At 31.8% G+C, this 21906-nt stretch overlaps 2 protein-coding genes and 1 long non-coding RNA gene across 3 annotated transcripts; 1 reads left to right on the forward strand and 2 right to left on the reverse strand.

Annotated features, from left to right (window-relative positions):
- Positions 1 to 2733: 2733 nt before the first annotated feature.
- Positions 2734 to 3618, reverse strand: LOC127148239 (uncharacterized). Its single transcript, XR_007819090.1, has 2 exons — positions 3482 to 3618; positions 2734 to 2985 (listed from the first exon to the last, which is right to left on the reverse strand). It is a non-coding gene; the product is annotated as an uncharacterized LOC127148239 (long non-coding RNA).
- A 128-nt stretch (positions 3619 to 3746) lies between these two features.
- Positions 3747 to 6613, forward strand: LOC103487439 (equilibrative nucleotide transporter 8). The gene is made up of 2 exons (XM_008445760.3): positions 3747 to 4460; positions 4963 to 6613. The coding sequence occupies exons 1-2, from the start codon at positions 3902 to 3904 to the stop codon at positions 5655 to 5657; spliced, it is 1254 nt and encodes a 417-aa protein (XP_008443982.1). The 5' UTR covers positions 3747 to 3901; the 3' UTR covers positions 5658 to 6613.
- Positions 6264 to 7891, reverse strand: LOC103487441 (uncharacterized). The gene is made up of 3 exons (XM_008445766.2): positions 7030 to 7891; positions 6753 to 6925; positions 6264 to 6648 (listed from the first exon to the last, which is right to left on the reverse strand). The coding sequence occupies exons 1-3, from the start codon at positions 7588 to 7590 to the stop codon at positions 6483 to 6485; spliced, it is 900 nt and encodes a 299-aa protein (XP_008443988.1). The 5' UTR covers positions 7591 to 7891; the 3' UTR covers positions 6264 to 6482.
- Positions 7892 to 21906: the final 14015 nt, after the last annotated feature.

The raw sequence follows: 21906 nt of genomic DNA on the forward strand, positions 1-21906 counted from the left end.
CATCATGTCCAAAATAGCGATTGCTATTTGAATATCACTTCAAGATTGAGGTTAAGACGCCGTAGCACATTAACAGATAAATTTAGGAAGCCAATATGTGTCAATTTCTTTTTTTCAATATCGATTCGACTAGGAATTTGACTCATAAAGCGATAGAGATAGAGAATAAAATATGGATGAGAGTTCTCGATTGAGAAATAGATATCATTTGGTTTAAGATTTTAAAAATGTTTGAAAATAAAGAATGTCTAAAAATACAATATATGAGATTATTGTGTTCGGTAATCAAAGATGACTTTGTTTTGTTGTGCATGACTAATGTTATCACAATTTTATAAAAAGATCATGTTTGTATTTAAATTATGAAATTAAGCACGAAATTCTTATAAACTTTTAATTTTACTATAATATATGGATAAAAATTAATAATAATTTAAATTATAAATAGTTTAAAGTTTGAGTAATTTATGATCAAAATTAACCCAATAATATATTTAATTAACTTCAACTAATTATAATCTAATATATAAATATTTTTATAATTAATTAGGTTCAACATTAGTAATTTCAACCTTAATTAAATAATATACGAAAACATATTTTAATAAACAATATATTATATAAGAATGAAAATAAATAAAAAAATATGATATATTGATGAAGAATGCCAAATTTGTTTTTTGATAAATATGATAGGTTAATAAAGAATGAAGCAACATAAAATTAATCACAATAAACAATTAGTTGACTATAAATAATCCATAAAGGTTATTCGTTCCCGATGAATAATCAAATAAAAATTAATAATTATTACAAAAATAAAGTAATCAATTATTATTATTATTGAAAAATAACCTTTTTACTTAACTAAATTTAACTATTCTTAATAAATTGACAAACTATTTACAAACATATAACAAAATTTCAAATTCTACCAATAATAGGCATGGATAAACACTGATATGCTTCTATTAGTGAAATTGATAGAAGTTTATCGGTCGATAGAATCTAAAATTTTACTATATGTTAGTAAATATTTTCGTTTATTTTGCTATGTTTGAAAATGTTTCTTACTATTATGTAAAATGTAATTACATTCATTTAATATTGTTTTATTATAAAAATAAGTTAAAAAGTAAATATTTATATATATTATTATTTATTTATAAAAAATATTTATATTTATTTTGTTAATTATTAACTAACTATATTCCAAATAAAAATATATATAAATTTTAGAAAACATATGAAAAAAAAAAAAAAAAAAAAAAAGAGAAAATCCCCCGTTTTTTAGGGAATAAGCTGAAAAATGTAAAATAAACATGAGAATTGGATATCTGTGTTAATTTCCATGCAGAAATTCCTCCAACCAAATGACCCCTAAAGTGTTTTTCATAAATTTCTAATTGTTAAGGCTGCTCGAGTCCACTAGGTTTACAATCTACAATCTACAACCTTGTGGGTTTACGTCTTAGGATCATCCACAACACTTATCATACTAATCTTGGTTTGATGTAAATTTTTTGAAGCAAAAATCGAGTTTAATGTTAATGGTAAATCAAACTAAGAAATGTCAATCTCTTTCGATGTTCGCCATTAACTTAATTAGTTACGTAAAACAAGAAGTTCCTAAACTCTCTACAACGAATGTTTGTGCGACACCACATTCACTTTTACTAGAAACAAGTAAATATCATGATCATGAATCAAGCTATTAACATGTCGAAACGTAACATCATTTGTTTCTAGCAAATCAATTTGTTGTCAAAATAGACAGAATCCATTTGGGTTGTAGTACTCAAAAGAATTAATACTCCATTCCTTTTAAGTCTAATCCCAATTGTATATATTCTCACACCAAACCTAATGTTACTATTATTAATGACGGTAAAACATAACAATCTTAGGTTTGAAAAGAAAATTAACGTGTCAAGATCTCATCAATGTCAAAGAACAAAATTATTTGATCATGATATACAATGTGACATTTCCATAATGAAACAACATTATATATTGCAAAATTATAAAAATACATGTCATCATCACAAAGGCTAGCACTCAATTAAGTTACTTTTAATTAGATTTCCTTCCTTTTCCTATTGAAGATTTGGAGAAGGAATGCTGAATAAAGACAAAAAAGAAATAGAAACTCCCACGATTTACAAAAAGATTCCCCCATTTTTCAACCCAATGTTGTTAAAGTCACAATCATTTGAAGAGAAAAAGGAGATTCCATTCATTGGAAGGCGATAGATGTAATGGTAGGAGGGAGCATTATAATGTAAAAACAGTGGAGAATCTAATATGTTTAAACGAAAAAATTTGAACTTCAAACCCCTTGAATTCGTTGATGGATTAATAAAATGTGTATTTGATTCAAAAGCATGATATATGCCAATTTTTAGGACCAAGGAATCGCATTTTTGTCAAAAACATTGTCTTTCCCACTACACACCTCAATTGAAAAAAAGACTTGTAAAACAAAATGTTTTTTTTTTCTTTTCAAAAGCTTCTAAATGAGTGGTTTTGGATTGATGTGCATCACAATTCAAACTTTCAAACTTTTGGTAGGCTTTTTGGCTTCAATTCCTTTATATATTCTGCTTGGATTTGATGTGCACCAAACAATAATAATGCATCAACCATTTACAGTTTGATTAGCAATAAAAAAAAAAAAAACATATTAGATTGGATGCATACATGACTAAACATCTCACTTGACTTCTAACTAGGTACAGAGATTCTAATTTCCTATGATTTGTATTGAATCAATGTCGTTATACATTCTGTTTGTATGTATTATCACAAATAGGATGTATGGCAAATAAAAACTTAAGAAATCTACTTCTCTTTAAGTTGGAAGTATGACAAATTTTCGTCCTTTCGTTTGTTGTGCTAAGTGTGTAATCGAAGCCACTTGTTATTCGTTCATTGAATCTACAATTCATGGTGTGCGATACAACCATGATATGGACGAATTTCCTACTGAAGAATATCAGTCAATTTAAAGTAAGATATGCAAGTCCCTCACAAATGTAAACTCATCTCCATATATAAATTCTGTAAAGATTAATCAAGGTAAGAAAAAAAAGAGGAATAAAAAAACCAAGAGAAGATAGTACGAAATGACAGGAAGAAGAAAGACAAAAGGATGGATGGGGGTAATTAATCTTCTCCAATATGAAAATTCCCTGACTGGAAAAACAGAGAATCAAATTCTCCCATGCGGATGGCTTATCAGCTATATGTGATACCTTAGCCAAGCTGAAATGACCTTCCAATTCATATGAGTTTTACTATAACAAGTTTTGGCTCTGTCTTAGATCAGTAGTGAATAATCTAATAGCATTTAGATCTTTCAAAGCACAGAAAAATGGTAACTTAATGAACACTTTTGAAGTTTAAACCACATAATTATGCAATGAAATTGAAGTAAAGAGATGGAATGAACATATCTAGTTTGAGAATTTCAGAGGTGAACCTGAAGAGAGTGCCGCTCCCCATGTGTAGCAGTAGAATAAAGGGATCCAAGCTTAATATTGCCCATCCATTTCTTGTCCCCACGAAGCTTTACTTTCATGAGTCATATTGGTTCCAAGTTCAACCCATCAATCACATCTGCGATCCAAACAAACTGAGCTGTCAGTTGTTTCAATAAAGGATTTCAAAGGCTAGAGCAGATCAGTCCCCTCCATTGTAGTGGTAAGACTGAGGGAAGCTGTTTTTAATGGTAATCAATAATGAAAAAGATCAAACATGCCTACAAATTATAGCCACCAATCTTGATAACCTCAACGACAGTGCTTTAAGCTTTGAATAGTTTCAGACTCTCTCAAAGTGATATGATACCCATCGCCATCAACACATCATTTCAGAGTGGCAAGCTACTGTTGTTTTGTCAATGCATAAATTCCCAAACAATAGCACAAAGCCAGAAGAAGAACGCTTGAATATGAAAATGGAAGGTGAAAAGGCTATTATGAGAGATCAGCAAGAACCAAGGGATACTTTCAGAATTGCCTACTTCATCCATTTCTTGCTTGGTGTTGGCAATTTGCTCCCTTGGAATGCTTCAATCACAGCAGTTGATTACTTTGGCTACCTGTATCCAACCAAACATGTCGAGAAGGTTTTCTCCGTTGCTTACATGACTTCTTCTGTGCTCCTTCTGGTTCTTATGATTGCTTGGGATGGATGGTCAAAGAAGACGAGCTTTAGATTTCGAATGAACATGGGTTTTTCTTTGTTTATCCTGTCTATTCTAGTGTCTCCTATTATGGATTGGGCTTCAAGCATGACCGGTTCGAACTGGAGACCAAACGAAGCTTATAGTGTGATCGTTGCATCAATTGTCGCGTGTGGTTTGGCCGATGGCTTAGTAGCAGGAAGTTTGATAGGATCAGCTGGCAGGCTGCCAAAACAATTTATGCAGGCTGTGTTTGCAGGGACTGCTTCTTCAGGTATTATTTATGTCCAAACCTTCAAGTTAACTATATTTTTCCTTTTTCCCTTGAACGGATATCGTGTAATCGTGGACACCAATAGAAAGTGCCAGACATGATCTAGGCCTAGAAAGCATGTGCATTCAGTTGCCCGAAAGGGAAACAAAAGAAGTACTTTCCCCATTCAACTGCATGAATAAGTATAGAATTAATATGGGATGGCTGTAAAGTGTCTTGATATTTTAATGATCTTTATTGATGTGGCAACTAGGTATTGGTGTATAGCATTAAATTGAAAACCACATACAATTTCCTGCCTTATTAAACTAAACAAACAATCTCAAAAGGATTCAATCTTCAATTGATTCAATATTCAATCATATCCTAGTACAAAAGTCAATGCGAAACATGCTTGTCCTGACCAAACTAAACATAAATTTAAGCTTATTTTGCTGCTCTGAATTCCATGAAGTTAGAGAATTATTGACATGAACCTGACTGAGTAAATTGATGGCGACAGGTGTTCTTGTTTCAATCTTGAGGATTATTACAAAGGCCTCACTTTCACAATCGCCAAAGGGTCTACAAAAGAGCGCGCATTTGTACTTCATTGTTGGTGCTTCGATCCTCTTTTGCTGCATAGTGTCGTGTAACTTGTTGTGCAAGCTGCCAGTGATGCAGCATTATTATAGAGATCTTCTAGATGAACCTCCATGTTCAAAATCCAAGTTCTGGACAGTGGTGGCTAAAATTCGGTGGCCTGCATTCGGAATTTTCATAACTTATGTCGTTACACTATCAATTTTTCCAGGATTCATAGCTGAGGACCTGGAATCTAACCTGCTTCAAGATTGGTATCCTATTCTGCTGATCACAATATACAACATTGCAGACTTAGTTGGGAAATCTCTAACTGCAATATACATCTTGAAAAACATCAAGAAAGCAACATGGTTTTGCATCAGCAGGCTTCTATTTTATCCACTGTTCATGGCCTGCATCCACGGCCCAAGGTGGCTAAGAACCGAATTGCCCGTGATTGTTCTGACTTTTTTGCTCGGTTTGAGCAATGGGTATCTGACAAGTGTTATCATGATCAGTACTCCCAAGTTATTACCTGCATCAGAGGCAGAGTTGTCTGCCATTGTAATGGTTGTGTTCCTGGGCATTGGGTTGGTCGGTGGCTCCGTTCTAGGCTGGTTTTGGATCCTTTGAAGTTGAACCAAACTCAATAAATTGTTCAGTACCCCGTTCACAGAAGTTCACAAAAGAGGTACTACAAGCTGATAAAATGTTGTCTAGTCCAAATTGTCTGAATAGAGAACTTTTTGCCAAATTTTCAACAAGATATAAAGTGCGCCAGCAGACAAGTTAACAGGCTTAACATTTAAACCACCACCACACCACCATGTTCAACTGCTGAAAAAAGCAAACCGAACTCGAAGACATGAAGAAGAAGCTGACAGAAACTTTTTCACTCAAGTGGCATCTCTCTCCATGTTCAATCTAGGGTAGTAGTAACAGATTTAGCATTAGAAACCAGTTGTAGTAGTTTCCTCGTTTCTTTCTTCTTACAGGTAAATTCAGGCACTCTATTTTCTCTCCTTCAAAAACAAAATTTTATGAAGGAATTGTAGTGACATCCCAATTTAAACTATCCAGATCAGATCCTGCAAACTCTAGGCTTGCAGGCTGAGCATGAATAATCGGCAATAGAACAGTTGTTTCAAAATATACAAGAGTCCATTTCATTCAGTTGTATAATGCAACTCAGAACCAAAACATGCCCCAATGAAGAGTGAAACAGAGACACAGAAAGAATATTCTCTAAACATAAAGCTAAAATATATCTTATAACTTATTTTCTTTCTACAACTTTCATTCCGTAGGGAGAAATTCAATATCTTTGGACGATACAACTCACTACTGCACAAAAAAGAACACTAATACTAAGGCCAAGAAGGGAATATAAACAGGGTTAAGAGATGTTATCTCTGAAGGTATGATACAAAAGATATGAAGCCAGGAGAAGTCTAAGAACTAAGAAGCAGCAGCAAGAGGGGGTGGGGATTGTACTCCTTGGAAGAAGCTCGTTGCTGGTTTTTCTCTAAAGTTTTCTTCCCCCACTTCCTCTTCTTCCTCTTCTTCTTCTTCTTCTTCTTCATCAGCATCCCAAAGGAACCGTGCATAAGAAGCTAGAACATAACTGCCGAGAACATAAAACCAATTAATATTCATGCCATCGAACAACTTTCGATCCATAACTCTAAACCAAAAGTATGAATCTAATCATGAAATCTTGAAGCTTACCAATCTTCAGGGGCAGCCTTAACAGCTTGATTAAAATAACTCTCAGCTCTTGGAGAGTCCTTTTGAGTTTCCCATATCAGATCAGCGTACATGGACAAGACGTTACCATCCTCCGGATTGTTCAAAATTGCTCTCCCACAATACTCTTGAGCTTTCACAAGATCCCCACGTACCTATTACCCGAAATAATTAATCATAAATACAAAAAGAATCACCAAATGTTTGAAATTAAACAAATCATATATCAATTGGGATTTGAAATTGAATGTAGATTTACCTCTTTCAAGAAACGAGCATAATTGCTTAAAAGCATTGAATTCCCAGGATTTGCCTCGATCATTTTTTGATAATACAAATCCGTACTCTCATTCCCATGATTCGAATCTCCAAACCCAAAACTCCAATCATCGCCACCATCAGATCCTCCACCACCATGAATCCTTCCACCACTACCACCAACCCCACCACCAACCAAAACACTAACAAACCCACCATCCTCCCCAGTTTCAGAAATCGACCCACAGCTCAAAGACGCGGTTTTGGAGCAGCTAAACCCAACCCCATGAGTTTCTTCGGCCATTTCAGAAAACCCACTAAGCGTCCTGCTAAAAGGTTTCATCTTAGCCATAGACAGGTCCTGAAGATCCGTCTCGGAAAGCGTTCGAGTAATCCTCCGAGGGTAATCGTCGATTATCGGAGATAAACAACTGGGAGAGCCAGAGAGGAGAATGGAACGCGATTTGGGAATTTGATAAACAATCTCAGGCTCTAAGGACGAATCTCTTGAATGGTGTAACCATGAATTGAGAAGGGGAGTGGAAGCACTTCTAAGGATCATAGTTATGGAAGAAGATTGGAGTTGATATTTTTTCTTTTGGTAGAAATGAGATGTTGTTTTCTTTCTTCTGGTGGTGTGTGATTGATTTGCTTAAGAGCTGACCTAAACCAAATGGCGGCAACCGGAGGATTTTTATAAGAGAAATTGAAATTGAAGATGAAATCTGCAACGTTGATTTTGTGTTGGTGACAACTAAGAAAAACCGTGTACCGGGGCACAAGGTTTTCAAATTTTATTCTCTCCCAAGTCTAGAGGGGATGTTTGGGTTTTAGCAACTAGATTGGTGGCTGAGGCTCCAAACAAAATGTTCAACATCTCTTCATTTGTTATTATTATACCACACACCCATATGTCATACCACCTTAGTTTTATTTTAGTGCATACAAAAACAAAGTTTTATGTCCAAACGTGTCCAAAGTTAAAAGAACCAAAAACCAAGTTGAACAATAATACTCTAAGGTATTCCACTCCAAGGAGACTCTAAAACCGATTTGACCTCAACACCTAAATTAAGATAGATGATAGAATTACTTAGATGGTCTAATAAACTAAAGATCGGGCAAGCTTAAAACTTTCATCGACTTTGAATCTACAAGTTATTTTATAAGCAAAATAGATCAAAAGTAAAACCACTTTAGTTATCTCTAATTTTTTATATACAAATTTTATCAAAGGCTATATAATTGGTTTCTCACGATAGTACAAGATGAAATCAATATGAGATTTTAGTTTTATTTATGTATTTTCAAGTTAGTGGTAGAAGGAACTTTTAAGTATTTTGGCCTAAGAGTTTAAAGTGGAGACAATGTACGATTAGTTTCGAGTTTTTAGGTTTTTTTAAACGAAATCTTTTGATAGAAGTTAGAACGATCTTATCACCACTTTATAATTTTTGAGTTAGAGAGTTATATGCATATCAAGAACATTCAAATAGGTTATTGATCAATGTACTTGTGGATTGTTCGAACTTGAAGCAAAAGAAATAAGTTCTCCTCATCCCTTGCCTCTTGATCAAAATGTAACCCAAATCTAATTCTTCTTTTTGGATCGATTGACTTCACATTGATCGGTTGAGGATTTTAGAATTTGATCTTATGGGCTCACAACAAAAGGGTTCCTCATATTTAAATTACTAGAGTTTTCACTTCACGAAACCCACAAGCGAGCCCAAAGCTTATAGGGTATTGGGAAGAGGCATAGGGAAATGTGTGTCCGGAAGGAAAAGCTAGTGCCTCCAAATTTGGGATGATGGACAAACTAGTAAATATATATCAATCAAGAAAAAATTGAGTTTCGTTCAATTTGACATCTTGCTGCCTAAAGTATTGGAAGCAACCCTAAAATAGTAGACACTACACATAACAAGATGTGGGCTTATAAGCAACCACATTCGATAATAATCTCAAAGAGGAAGACTAAGTAATCTTCAAAAGGGAGCACTGGCTTTATTTCTTGTGTGCTTAGCTAAGCAATATTCTCTCTTATACTGACTTAAGACATCAGAGAGTGTGATAGGCATGACACCACGTTGGTCCGAGGATTTCTTATGTAGGCTAGTTCAAAAAGAGAAACTCATATCGAAAGATGCAAATCAAATGTCAACCTCATGATCGGAGGCTTACAATGACAACATTCGAGAACAACGTTAACTAAAGTGTAATGAGTAATAGTTTAACCTAATATGTAAAATAAAAACATACTGCTAAACAAAACATTCTTTGGTAATGCATTCTTCTCATCGATTGGGGGAATGTTTAATTTTGTCATAAAAAGAAATATTAGCTAAAATTATCCCAAATTATAAAAACTTTATATGTGGAGGGTTAGGTCGAAGGTCTACAACATTGTAACAAATTAAAATTATATATACACTTGTGTTATATATATGTAGCTTCTCGAGCTAAGTCTAAGCTCGATTTTTGAGTCATATATTGTTTAAAAAAAAAAAAAGAATTTTCATAGATCGTATGTTGTTAAGTCTGGTATGACGTTGTACTAAATTAAAAGAAAAAAAAACCATGTTACTATTATAGTTATCTCATCATGAGTATTATAAATTTAAACACATATGTGGGGATAACTTCAAACTACACTTAAGAAACACTATTTCCCACTTAAGGTTCTTTGTTTTATATTTGGTTATGTATACTTTTTAAGAATGTTTTCAAAGTTTAAGTTAAAATCTTAAAACTAAAGAAAGGAGTTTTAAGAATTTGTTTTCTTGTTGGGTCACTATCAATTCAAACATTTTTCATAAAAAGATGAAACAAAATGATCAAAGGATGCATTTCTCTATGAATAACATTTTAAATTAAGCCATATGGTATTTTTTTAATTCAATGTTAAACTTTTGTCTTTATAGAAACCTACCCGTTTAAAGAAATTTTTTTTAATGATTTAAAACATAACTTTTAAAATGAGCACTAGAAAAGTGTAATTTTGTGTAACAATTAGGTAACAATGATTCCCATTTTTCCATATTGGGTAAGATTATTGAAGTTGTGCATTTATCAATTTTTTTTATCTCATTTGTTATTCCAAACATGGAAAAAATTCATTTCCTAAAGTTTGAGTTTAAATTTATAGTTCTTCATGTTGTAACCATAAATATATAAATCTAATTTAAGAAGAAAATTAGAAATTGACTCGAAACTACTTATAAAAGACTAGTTGGTTCACATAATTTTTAAATGTAATTAGAAAATTCATCTTCAATTCCACAAATCAAATTGCATTTGTTGATTAAGGATTTAATTGTAGGTCCTACATTTTATTATGGTTATAGAAAGTAGGATAATAATAACAAACATAATCAAATGAGATTTGCTTATCAAATTATGTTTCGAGGGAAATAAATATGGTTTTTCAAATTTAAAAGCTAAAAAATTTTGACATGTTTGTTTGTGATTTTGAGAATTTTAAAATAACTTTTGTCATGTTTAAAAATTTTCCAAAGCATCGTAACAATATGATTTTAAATCATTTTTATATATAATAAAAACTTTACATTTAGAAGGGTAAGTACATGTTTTGTAATAATTTTGAATATAACAAGAATGGTTTATAGTATGTTTGGGAGTGATTTTTAGATAGTTGATTTTTTTTCTCTTATAAAAATGATGGTGTTTGTTATGAGCTAAAATTGATTTTAGAATAATCTAAAATCATTTCTAATTGATTTTGGGGGAGTCGGTTTTGATAGGTGATTTTTGTTGAGTGATTGACAGAGAATCAATCCCAAGATGACTATTTAATTTAGTTTTTACTAAAACTTTATTGGTTATCTATATGTGAACTTGGTTTTTAAAATTTTAAATAGTAGAACAATAGATAACATACATTATTAACAAAATAAACAAGTGTGTATATTTTGATATTTCTTTCCATATGTATTATAAATTTCATCTTACTCAAAATAACATACATACATATAAGAATTTAACACTAAAATAATAGAAATAGATATTTTCCATGATTAAAATAATAAGTTCTCGAGTAGAAAATGCAATTTTAAGTAATAGGGTAGTTCGAAATTCACTTTTAGAACCAATACAAAATAATTCTATAATTTTAAATATAGAAAAATCACTTGTACCAAACATATAAATTTGATTATTTAAAAAACAATTTTACAAAATCAGTTATACTTCAATTTCTTTTTCCAAAATCACTACTTCAGTTCCAAACACTCGATGAAGTATTTTAAAATTATTGTCAAATATACACTAAGACCTCAATTTTTTTTTACATGTCTTTTAATGAGATTTCAGATAAACATTCAATATTGAAGATAAACAATAAAAATAGAACTAAACTTATTAATAAATTAATATGTAACGAAAACATATTGAAATATAGAGCAAAAAGAAAAGGAAAAGAGAAATGAGGGAAAAAGTCATTGGTAAAGAGGGAGTGCGTGGGAGTAACACGTCACGTATGTCAGGACCTACGTGGACTGCTGATTGGTTGGGTGTCAGATTTTTAACGACGCATATTAAATCAGTCACGTGAACAAGAAAGGTGCATCCACGATTTCGACAATGAAAGATCTCTCCCTGCCTCCTGTATTGGCTGGACGTAGCTTTTAGGGACCCACGCGGTCGAAGTGCAAAAGTTGCCGTAAATGAATGGACCCCATGCTTGATTCAACGGTGAGCCGTGAAGCATGTTGAATTTAAGAATGCGATGCGATGGCGACTAAGTCAATTTTTATGGGTTTTTTTGTAATTTTAGTTATTATTACTTTATTGCTTTGTTTATTTTATTTATTGATGAAGGCAAAGTGTGCGTTCCGTACTTCATCTATCGTATCGGCGGCTCCCATTTTATTATTTTTATTTAAAAAAAAAAAAAAAAAAAACAAAAAACAAGAAAGTCCCTCCCACCTTCACCATCCTATCTTCTTTCTTCCTCCCACTCCCACATGCAAATTATGGAAATTTGTAAAATTTTCAACTTTTGATTCATTGCTTTATGAAAATTTCATCAAATCATTTTTATTATTTTACGTCTATATTTCTTTTGACTATAAGAATGAAAATGGAGACTTATGAACAAGATCCATGGAATATTTCTTTTTAACATATTAACAAACTTTGATTCTACGATGATGGGTTGGTACATTTAGAGAGATAATACTAAGAAAATCTTTCTAAATGGCCATCGTTTAAAAAACATTGACTTTGTTGTATTTTTATAAATTTAAGACCAACTTAAATAGATACAACTCACATAATCTTAAAACATCCAACCCGACTAGAATACCAAAGTGGAAACTAATCAATATAAGAAAGAAGAGGATGATTCAAATGGTTCCCCACCCACACATGAACTTTCCTCCTCTTGGACACACTTCTCAGAAGAAGCATTGGTAACATAAGTACTAGTAGATATCTTTTTGAATACATGATTATTTTTTATCTCCCAAACCTTCCATGCATCGATTACAATCATCTTCAACTCTAGAAGTGAAACTAAATCAAATATCAAGGGTAAAACTTAATGAATACTCTGAACTATTCTCATATTGAATTCCCTCATGCCAAATTTATAAGAAAAGGTAATTGAGTGAAGGAGACCAAAGAAGTTATATAAAAATTGATTTCAATCTATTTATTAATTTATTCTTTCTAAATATGGAATCTTCCAATGGAAGCAGACAAAATTCCAAGAAACGACAAATAAATAAAAGAATTGTCGTAGTTAAAAATTTAGAACTAATCACCTGATAGGGACAATCACGGCCATTCAATTCTTTTTTCCACAACCTTTTTCATCGGCCAATCATAACGGGGAATCTTCCAAAATGGACCCCACTCCATCGCCAAATGTTACTTTCTTTTCATTCTACCGTCCGTCCTTCCCCTTGTGGGGTACCACACCTCCACGTCAAAAGCCCATTTCAACTCTGGCCCAAAATTGGCCCATCACAAAATCATTCCCCAATAAATTTACCAATTTCCAAGTTATTTTGTTTGATCGGGAACATATTTTGGTCACTTTTTAAAGGGTGTAATATTTACTATTTTCCCTAATTAATAAAATTACAACATCCATTAAGAAAAAAATAAAGAAAATGGAAAATCTAAGATGAGTAATTTAAGATGATGTAACATAACCTTCTGATTCTGAAATTAATATTACAAATACATATCAGTTAAATTATGTTCACGTTGACATGATTTATTGTTATTTTTAAATTTTAAAAAAATCATGTTAACATTGTTATTATGTAATAAATTGTCAACTATGCATCCCAAAATATAATTTTAAAAATTGGTATTGTATTTTAGAGATACATGACCTCTCAAAACATAATTTTGAGAATTGATATTGTAGTGGTTAAAAAAGGTACAATTAATTAATTAATTAATTAGTGGGTAGGATTGAATTATGATTAGAAAATTGAAATAATTTTAGAATCTACCCAATGAACATGTAAGGAAAATAACATTCCTACATTGATTTAGAAAAGAGAAATCGGAGATGACAAAAATTTAACTTAACTGACAGAAATATATACCTAAAGACAAAAAGTAATAAGTTATCCTAAATTGTACTAGAAAAAAAAGAAATTGGTATGGATAAATTTTTTTAAGCTAAGTATGATTTTGAAAAATGTAACAAAAACAAAAAGTACTAAGAAATATGGCAAACTCACACCTATACTTCACGAATGTATTCCAAAATTACCCTCAAAACAAAATCTTTTCAATTTGTAACTAATAGTATATTTTAGTAGTCCTAACAACAATTCGTGGGTACAATAAAATATGGTATGGAAAATCTTAAACTAAAGATCCTATATCCAAGTTTGGTTGGACATAAATAAAAGAGTACGTGGTTTAGTTCAAATTAAATTGAAAACCCTTACATTATTTTTATGAAATTTTATATTATTCTTGAAAGTAATAAATATAGATCGTATCTATTTGAAAGACATTATATATAATTTTTAGTGTATAATTGATGTCGACAAGATACTACTATTCACAATGATTCTTCCACCATACAAGTGAGATGGATGTGGTAAAGAAAAAAGAATCTTACATTCACCAACTTTAAAATTAATTGATTGAAAGCAGTAATTTAGAGTCTGATATCCATTTGGTTGGTTTAGATGGTGTAGTGCAACTTATTAATATTAATAATATATATTGGTTTATTTGGGGGGTGGGCAGCATCTAAGTTGGGACACGTGGCATAGTACGGACCTCAGATTAAAATTGAAAAGAAAACAAAAGTTTTTGTGATTAAAAAAAGCATGAAAAGAAAAAAGGAAAGAATTTTGCACGTGATTTAAATAAGGTATTGGAGGATGGTTAATAATAGAAGCCAGAAGGGGTGCCGTCCTTTCCTTTATATATTAACAATAAAACGTGGATTCTTACATCACTCCCCCCCACGTTTCCCTATAAACTATTCCACCAAAAACATTCAAATACAATCAATCTGCTGCTATCCTCTCTCCATAAGTTATAATCATTCCATTAACTAGGAATCATCTAGTAAATGTTCAAATCAATATCGATAATCGATGAATAAAAGTCAATCAGTCAGTTATGTTCTTTATTTTCTTTTTATTTTAATTTTTCTAAATCGATATTGATCGTATTAGATGATATAATTAAATTTCCTTCATCCATACAGTTAACCTTCTGAATTAAATGGTCTAAGATAGAACTAGAGCAAATGGTCTAGGGAGGTTTTGTGTTTAAGCCTCTGCAAAGGTTATTTTCTCCTTAATTGAAATTGATTTTTAAACTAATATATAATTAAATATGAAATCACAACCATAAGCTTAAGTTATTTTGGTCACTTGGTGATTTAAGGAAATGTTGAGTTCATCCGTTAATCATAGAATAAAAGGTTTATATATATATATATATATGCGCGCGCGCGAATGTCTTTAGAATAAGACAATTTATGTTTAGAATGGAAAATTATTTATGGTGTGTTTGAATTGATTTTTAAAATAATTCATTTTAAGATAAATTGAGGTGTCTGACATTGAATTAAAATAATTTTTAGAAAAATAAGATTATAAAATAAATCATTTTAAAGAAAACAAATTCAACCAAATTTTAGAATAAATGTTTATATGGTGTTTAACGAGGAATCCCTTCCAAATATCTATTTTTCTTCCTCTATTTTTTTTTATTCATTTTTACTATCTATTTTTCACTCCAACGTTCTTTTTGTTTTTTTAATACTTTGAATATTTTTTAATTTGTGTTCGTATACATTTAAATATAGGGATTTGTAAATCTACTTCATTTTAACACTTTGAAAGAAATCATGAGAACGTCAAGAAGAACATGATCGTTAGATTCGTGAAATGAAGACGAATGAAGAACGTGATTGAATTGCATATCTTCTTGTCTAATTGATATTATATTGTATAGGAAAAATTATTTATCTTATATTTTGTTGTTAGAAATCAAATTATTTTTCTTTATAGTTATGTATTTACATTTCAAGATATTTGTGATTTTAAAATTGATATGTCAAAATAATAAAAATAATAATAAATAAATAATGTTTAGTTTAAAGTAACTAAAAAATTAATAATTTAAAGATAACGTGCGATTAATTTTAAAATATATTTATGAAAAAAAAGATTCAAAATGTGTGTATTTTTTTATAAAATTAATTCATAATGTTTAATAGTCTTTTAGGGTAATTTGACCTAAGTACAAACATCGTTAGTATAAGACAAACCAAACACAATTTTTCATATAAACATTTATAAAGAGGTCAAATCAAACATATATGTATTTAGATGTTAAACTCATTTTACAAAAATATTTTTTAAAAAATATATTTTGCAAAAACATTTTTTTTCGTAAGCAATCCAAACGGATCGTTATTATAAAATAGTTGCTAACTATGCGTTTGTGGTGTAAAGTGATGGGTATATAAGTTACAGTTCTGTGTAATATAGAAAAGTATAATTTTCAGGGGTTGTAATTTTTGGTAAATTAACTTCTCTTTTTTCTTATAAATCTTCAATTGCACACAATTTTTAGCAAATTGTTAATACTTTTATCATTTTAAATTCTCATGTATCCATTGTCATCTAAAATTAAATTACAATATATTTTTCACATAAGTGAATATATGTATGAGTGTAATATGTGGAAAAACAAGAAAGGTAGGTGATTATGGGTTTTTGGCCTTTTACGTCAAATTGTAGGTTAGAGTTTATTGTGTATGTACCTTGTGTTGTCAGGAGTGCTATATAAAAGTCCCACAAACTATCACTATTTGTATACGAACTTTTGGGTGAAGCTAAAAGCAAAATTATGACGGTTTTTTTATTCTCGAAGTTGACAATATTATACTATTGTAGAGATACCTAAAAAGTTGTTGTTCTAAAAAATGATACCAGAGTAGCGACAAATCTAGCTTAACTTAGTCGTATGTTGGTGAAATTTTCAAGTATCGAACACGGAAGTGGAGACCTTCACAAATGTACAGTGATCCATTCGTGGTTTTCAAATAGGCATTGATAGCACCGAAAAATGTGCTATCTAATCTTTTGCTTAATTCAAGATCATTTTATGATTTTTACATTTCAATTTAATTATTTTATAGGTTTCGAGAGTCAAAAAGGTAGAGTCAATGGTTAGGAAGAAAATTGAGCTAAAATGGACTAACCCAGAGTCCTAATAAAGTAATTAGACTAAAAGAGTATAAAATTATAAGACTATCCTAAAACGAGTGTAGAATTTGCATTTTTAAAACTCCATCGTGGCACTGGAGCACTATTGCACTGATATAAATTCATAGCTTCAGTTTTTAGATCTTATCTTTTGATTTGGGTGACCATTTTAGACGTATGACCACCCGTTTGTTCATTTTTCCCTCTATTTATTTACAACATTAGACTTTAGGTTACTTCCATCTATTTTCTATAATAAAGTCAAAACGATGTCTTTATCTTTTTTATCATTATGGAAATGAAAAGATCTTAGTTGTTTCTAATTTTGAGATTTTTGGAGGAACCTATTTTATTTTTTTGAACTATTTAATGATAAGATTGAGATTTTTTGTCATTAGATTTTACTCTTGATTTATTGATTATTATGAATTACATTCCCTTGTTATTGATTGACAATTAATACTTGATTGTGGCTTTAGATTAATGTATAATAGGTGTCAAATAATTGTATGTTAGTTTCTAAGAAGTAATAGGTTAGATAGGCTTGTGATTTGTGGTAAAAGAAAACATTGTTCTTTTGACCTAAGGGAGGGGAAACCATAGTAAATTATTAGGCTCTTCCTATTAGAAATGTATTGTAGCACAATTCCTAAAGTGTAACATGGTTAGTTAAATTGATTTGGATACTTCTCATTTAATTAAATTGGCTAATTTGATATTTAGGACCATTGCTAGCTTTTCTAATCAATTGAGCCATACATAGGTAAGAAGTTAAAATTTATACCTTAATGTTGTTGCAGTTCGGTCTTCAATGCAAAAAGTCGTCGAAGTCGGGCAAATAATAATGAAAGAAACGAAGTAACTAAACATATTGTTAAAAGGAACAAAGACTGCAAAACAGAAACTGAATTAGTGAAAGGTTGAGTCGCGGAACACGCTCTTTTTAAGACGTTTCGCGACTCTGCTCTAAATTGTGCAAACAGAATTATGCCTCGTCGTCTCCAGGATAAAACAACCCTTTTCCGTCAATTAGTTTTGCACAGAAACAAATTGGAACCGGAACACTAAGAAAAGAACAACTCAGAAAACTTTTAAGAGAATGAGAATTTGAGAGAAGATTGTTTGTTGTGTGTTGTGAGAATGAGAATGAAGGAACTATATATAGTGCGGGGAGAATCGGCCAACAGTCAAATTCATTAAGAAAACATTAAAAATTTAATTATGAAAAGTTAAGAATTTAATTATAAAACGGTCAAAAATTAATAAAACGTTAACGGTCAAATAACGGCCAACAATTAATTCATAAACGTTAAAATGTTAAATAACGGTCAGCAGTTAATTCAAAAAACGTTTCATAATTTCTTACCAACTTTTCATCTAATAATCCCCCACTTGAAATTTTTTTATTATCAGTCCCCCACTTGAAAATTTTTAAAGACATTTTCATCGAGCATCATCTGTCTCTACAATGCTGTGCTTAAGTTGTTGTGCTTAAGTAAAGGTGTCTGATGACTTGAACCTTTACGTAGTGACAATAGTTTAGAGTATTGTAAAGTAACTCGTAGTTTTGAACTTTACTTCTAACGCTATCGTACACACAACATTATTTGAGTGAAGTTCTAAAATAGCCCGTGCTTTATGGCCTTGCACGTATATCCCAGTTTAGTGAATGCTCTAGAAATCTGCCCAGAATTCCATAGAAAGCGACCTCACTTCCACATTCACAAAGGTGAATCTATCAAAAGTACTCCTATAGCTAGGTACCCTACTTAATATCAAGTATAGATTTCATTAAGAACAAAGTTCAGCCTCATCATACGCTTCTGGATGTCATGCTAATCGCTAAAACATAAGAATGAGACTTTTAAATATTTAGCATAATTCTCATCATCTTACTTGTGATATGTTATTAACCATTGAACTTGTTTCTTGGGATCTCCAGTCTTTCAAGTTGGGTTTACCTCACAGTAATTCAAGTTTTAATAGGCTTGAATCCCATTCTTTCTGAGGTTTTAAAAACCTTTTCTCTAGCAAGTCCTTTCGTCAAAGGATCAGCCAAGTTATCGTCAGACTTTATATAATTCACTATCACTGTACCAGTAGTGAGCAATTCTCTAATGGTACTATGCTTACGACGTATCTGTTGTCTCTTACCATTATAGTAACGGTTTTGAACTTTTGCAATAGCTGCAGTATTATCACAATGGATTAGTATGACTGGTATCAGTCTTTCCCATGTGAGAATCTCTAATAGCAAGCTTTGAAGCCAGCTTGCTTCTTCACTAGCAGCAGCTAGTGCTATCATCTCTGACTCCATCGTTGACTGGGCTAAGATTGTCTATTTCTTGGATTTCCAAGCTACAGCTCCTCCTGCTATATTAAAAATATAGCCACTTGTAGCCTTTGAGTTATCTGAGAGGGAGTTCCAATCAGCATCGATGTAACCTTCAAGTACAGCGGGAAACTTGTTATAATGTAATCCTAGGTTTTGGGTTTTCTTAAGGTATCTTATTATTCTCTCTATTGTATTCCAATGTTCTAGACTAGGTCTGCTGGTAAACCTACATAGTAATCCTACGGCGTAAGCTATGTCTGGTCTAGTGCAATCAGCAGCATACCTCAAACTACCTATGATACTAGCGTACTCGGATTGGTTAACACTGTCACCAGTGTTCTCGAATAATTTTACACTAGAGTCATAAGGTGTACATGTTGGTTTACTATCGAAGTAGTTGTACTTCTTTAGAATCTTTTCTATGTAATGAGATTGATCTAAAGAAATTCCATTTTTAGTTCTTGTAATTTTGATGCCTAAGATTACATCAGCTTCATCTAGTTCTTTCATGTCAAAATTTTCACTCAACATAGATTTTACATCATTTATGACGTACAAGTTTGATCCAAAGATTAATATGTCATCTACGTATAGGCATATGATAATACATAGCCTACCTTCAGTCTTATAGTAGATACATTTGTCACTTTCATTTACTTTGAATCCTTTTGACAAGAGTAAGTTGTCAAACTTTTCGTGCCATTGCTTGGGAGCTTGTTTTAGGCCATAGAGGGATTTATCTAGTTTGCAAACTTTGGATTCTTGGCCATGAACTATGAAACCTTCAGATTGTTTCATGTAAATCTCTTCTTCTAAATCACCATTTAGGAAAGCAGTTTTAACATCCATCTGATGGATTAAGAAATTGTTCAGGGCAGTTATAGATATCAACACTCTAATAGAGGTGATTTTAGTGATCAAGAAAAAAGTATCAAAGAAGTCTATGTTTTCCCTATACCTAAATCCTTTTACTACTAATCTAGCCTTATACTTATCTACTAATTCATCAGGTTTGAGTTTCTTCCTTAAAACCTATTTGCAGCCTATAACTTTACATTCAGGGGTAAGTCAACTAGATGCCAAGTTCTATTGGATTCAAGAGAGTCCATTTCATCATTGATAGCTTCTTGCCATAAATTGGCATCTACTGAGGATAATGCTTCTGTTAGATCTTTTGGATCTTCTACGTTGTACATTTCGAAGTCTTCTCCAAAGTCTTTTACTGTTCTAGCTCTCTTACTTCTTCTAGGTTCAGGATCTATTTCCTTGTCTTGGGTTTGGATCCTAATTAAAGGTAGACTACTGGAACTTGAGCCCCCACTAGTTTGACTATATAGGCCCCCACTATTTCTACATTTAAAAGGAAATCTATCCTCGAAAAAATTTACGTCATTCGATTTTATGATTACTTTGTTTCCTAAGTCATAGAATCTTAGGCTTTACTATTTTCAGCGTATCCTATGAAGACACATTCATAGGCCCTACTTGCTAATTTCCTTCTCTTTGGATCACGTATTCTAAGATAAGCTAGACAACCCCAAGTTCTAAGATAAGACAAGTTTGGTGTTTTATGTTTGAGGACTTCGTATGGTGAAGTTTTACTGTTTGATTTATGAATCCTATTAAGAACATAATTAAAAGTCTTAATTATTTCACCCCACCAAGATGGTGCTACTCTTAACTCAAGTAAGATAGCAACTACTAACTCAGGTAGAGTTCTATTCTTTCTTTCTACTTTTTCATTCATTTTAGAAGAATAAGGTGCAGTAGTTTCATGTATTATTTATCTGCTTAAAAATAAATGTATAGTCAGAACAGTCATCTATAAAAATAATTACATACCTTTTCATGTTTCTAGTTAAAGTGCCATCAAATTCACATAAGTCAGAATGAATTAATTTTAAAGGCTCTGTTACTCTAGTTATAGACTTATGCGAGGTTTTAGTTATCTTAACTTGACTACAACATGCACATTTCTCAAAATCATGTAGAGATAACTTAGGTATAAGATTTAACCTACTTATGTTACTAATTAATCTTTTATTAATATGACAAAGTCTAACATGCCAAACATTAAAAGAAGTCAACATGTAAGTAGAAGATGCAATCTTATTAATTTCCAGATTCAATTTGAACATGCCATCACTAGTGTAACCCTTCCCCATAAATACATTGTTTTTAGTTAAAGTAAACAAGTCTGATCCTATGGTTTGTGTGAATCCAGCCTTGTTGAGGAGATATCCAGAGACAAAATTCTTTCGAATTTCTAGAGTATGGAGAACTTCCTTCAGCACAAGCGTCTTGTCGGATGTGAATTTCAGTTCTACTTCTCCAATACCGACCACCTTGGTTGTGTGATGATCTCCTATAAGGATCTTCTTATCCTTAACTTCATTATATTTTCTAAAAAGACTAAGGTCGTGACAGACATGGTGGGATGCACCGGTGTCTAGCCACCAACCTTCAGACCTCCCAATCACATTAACTTCAGATATCATAACTACTAATTCATCTTCTATCAGGTTCGCCTGCGCAGTGTCAAGAGCATAATTGTCCAAGGTATTATTTACCGTTGGTCATATGCCCGAATACCCCCAAATCACTTTATCTTTATGTCTTGAAAGTAGTTTAGGTTAATTCTTTCGTTTAGGTGTTGCCGAGTCACAGTGTGACATTTCGGCTTTTTCATATGCCAGCCTGCCAAGGCCAAAATTCTCAATATGTACTATAGGAGGTACACGACTAGTCCGACCCCCGCCCAAGCCTTGTCGCGCTCTTTGCAAGTTAAGCTATTTTCTTTGCAATTGACAGTCTTCAA

Source organism: Cucumis melo, chromosome 2 (assembly GCF_025177605.1).
Source record: "Cucumis melo cultivar AY chromosome 2, USDA_Cmelo_AY_1.0, whole genome shotgun sequence".
Taxonomy (NCBI): Eukaryota; Viridiplantae; Streptophyta; class Magnoliopsida; order Cucurbitales; family Cucurbitaceae; genus Cucumis; species Cucumis melo.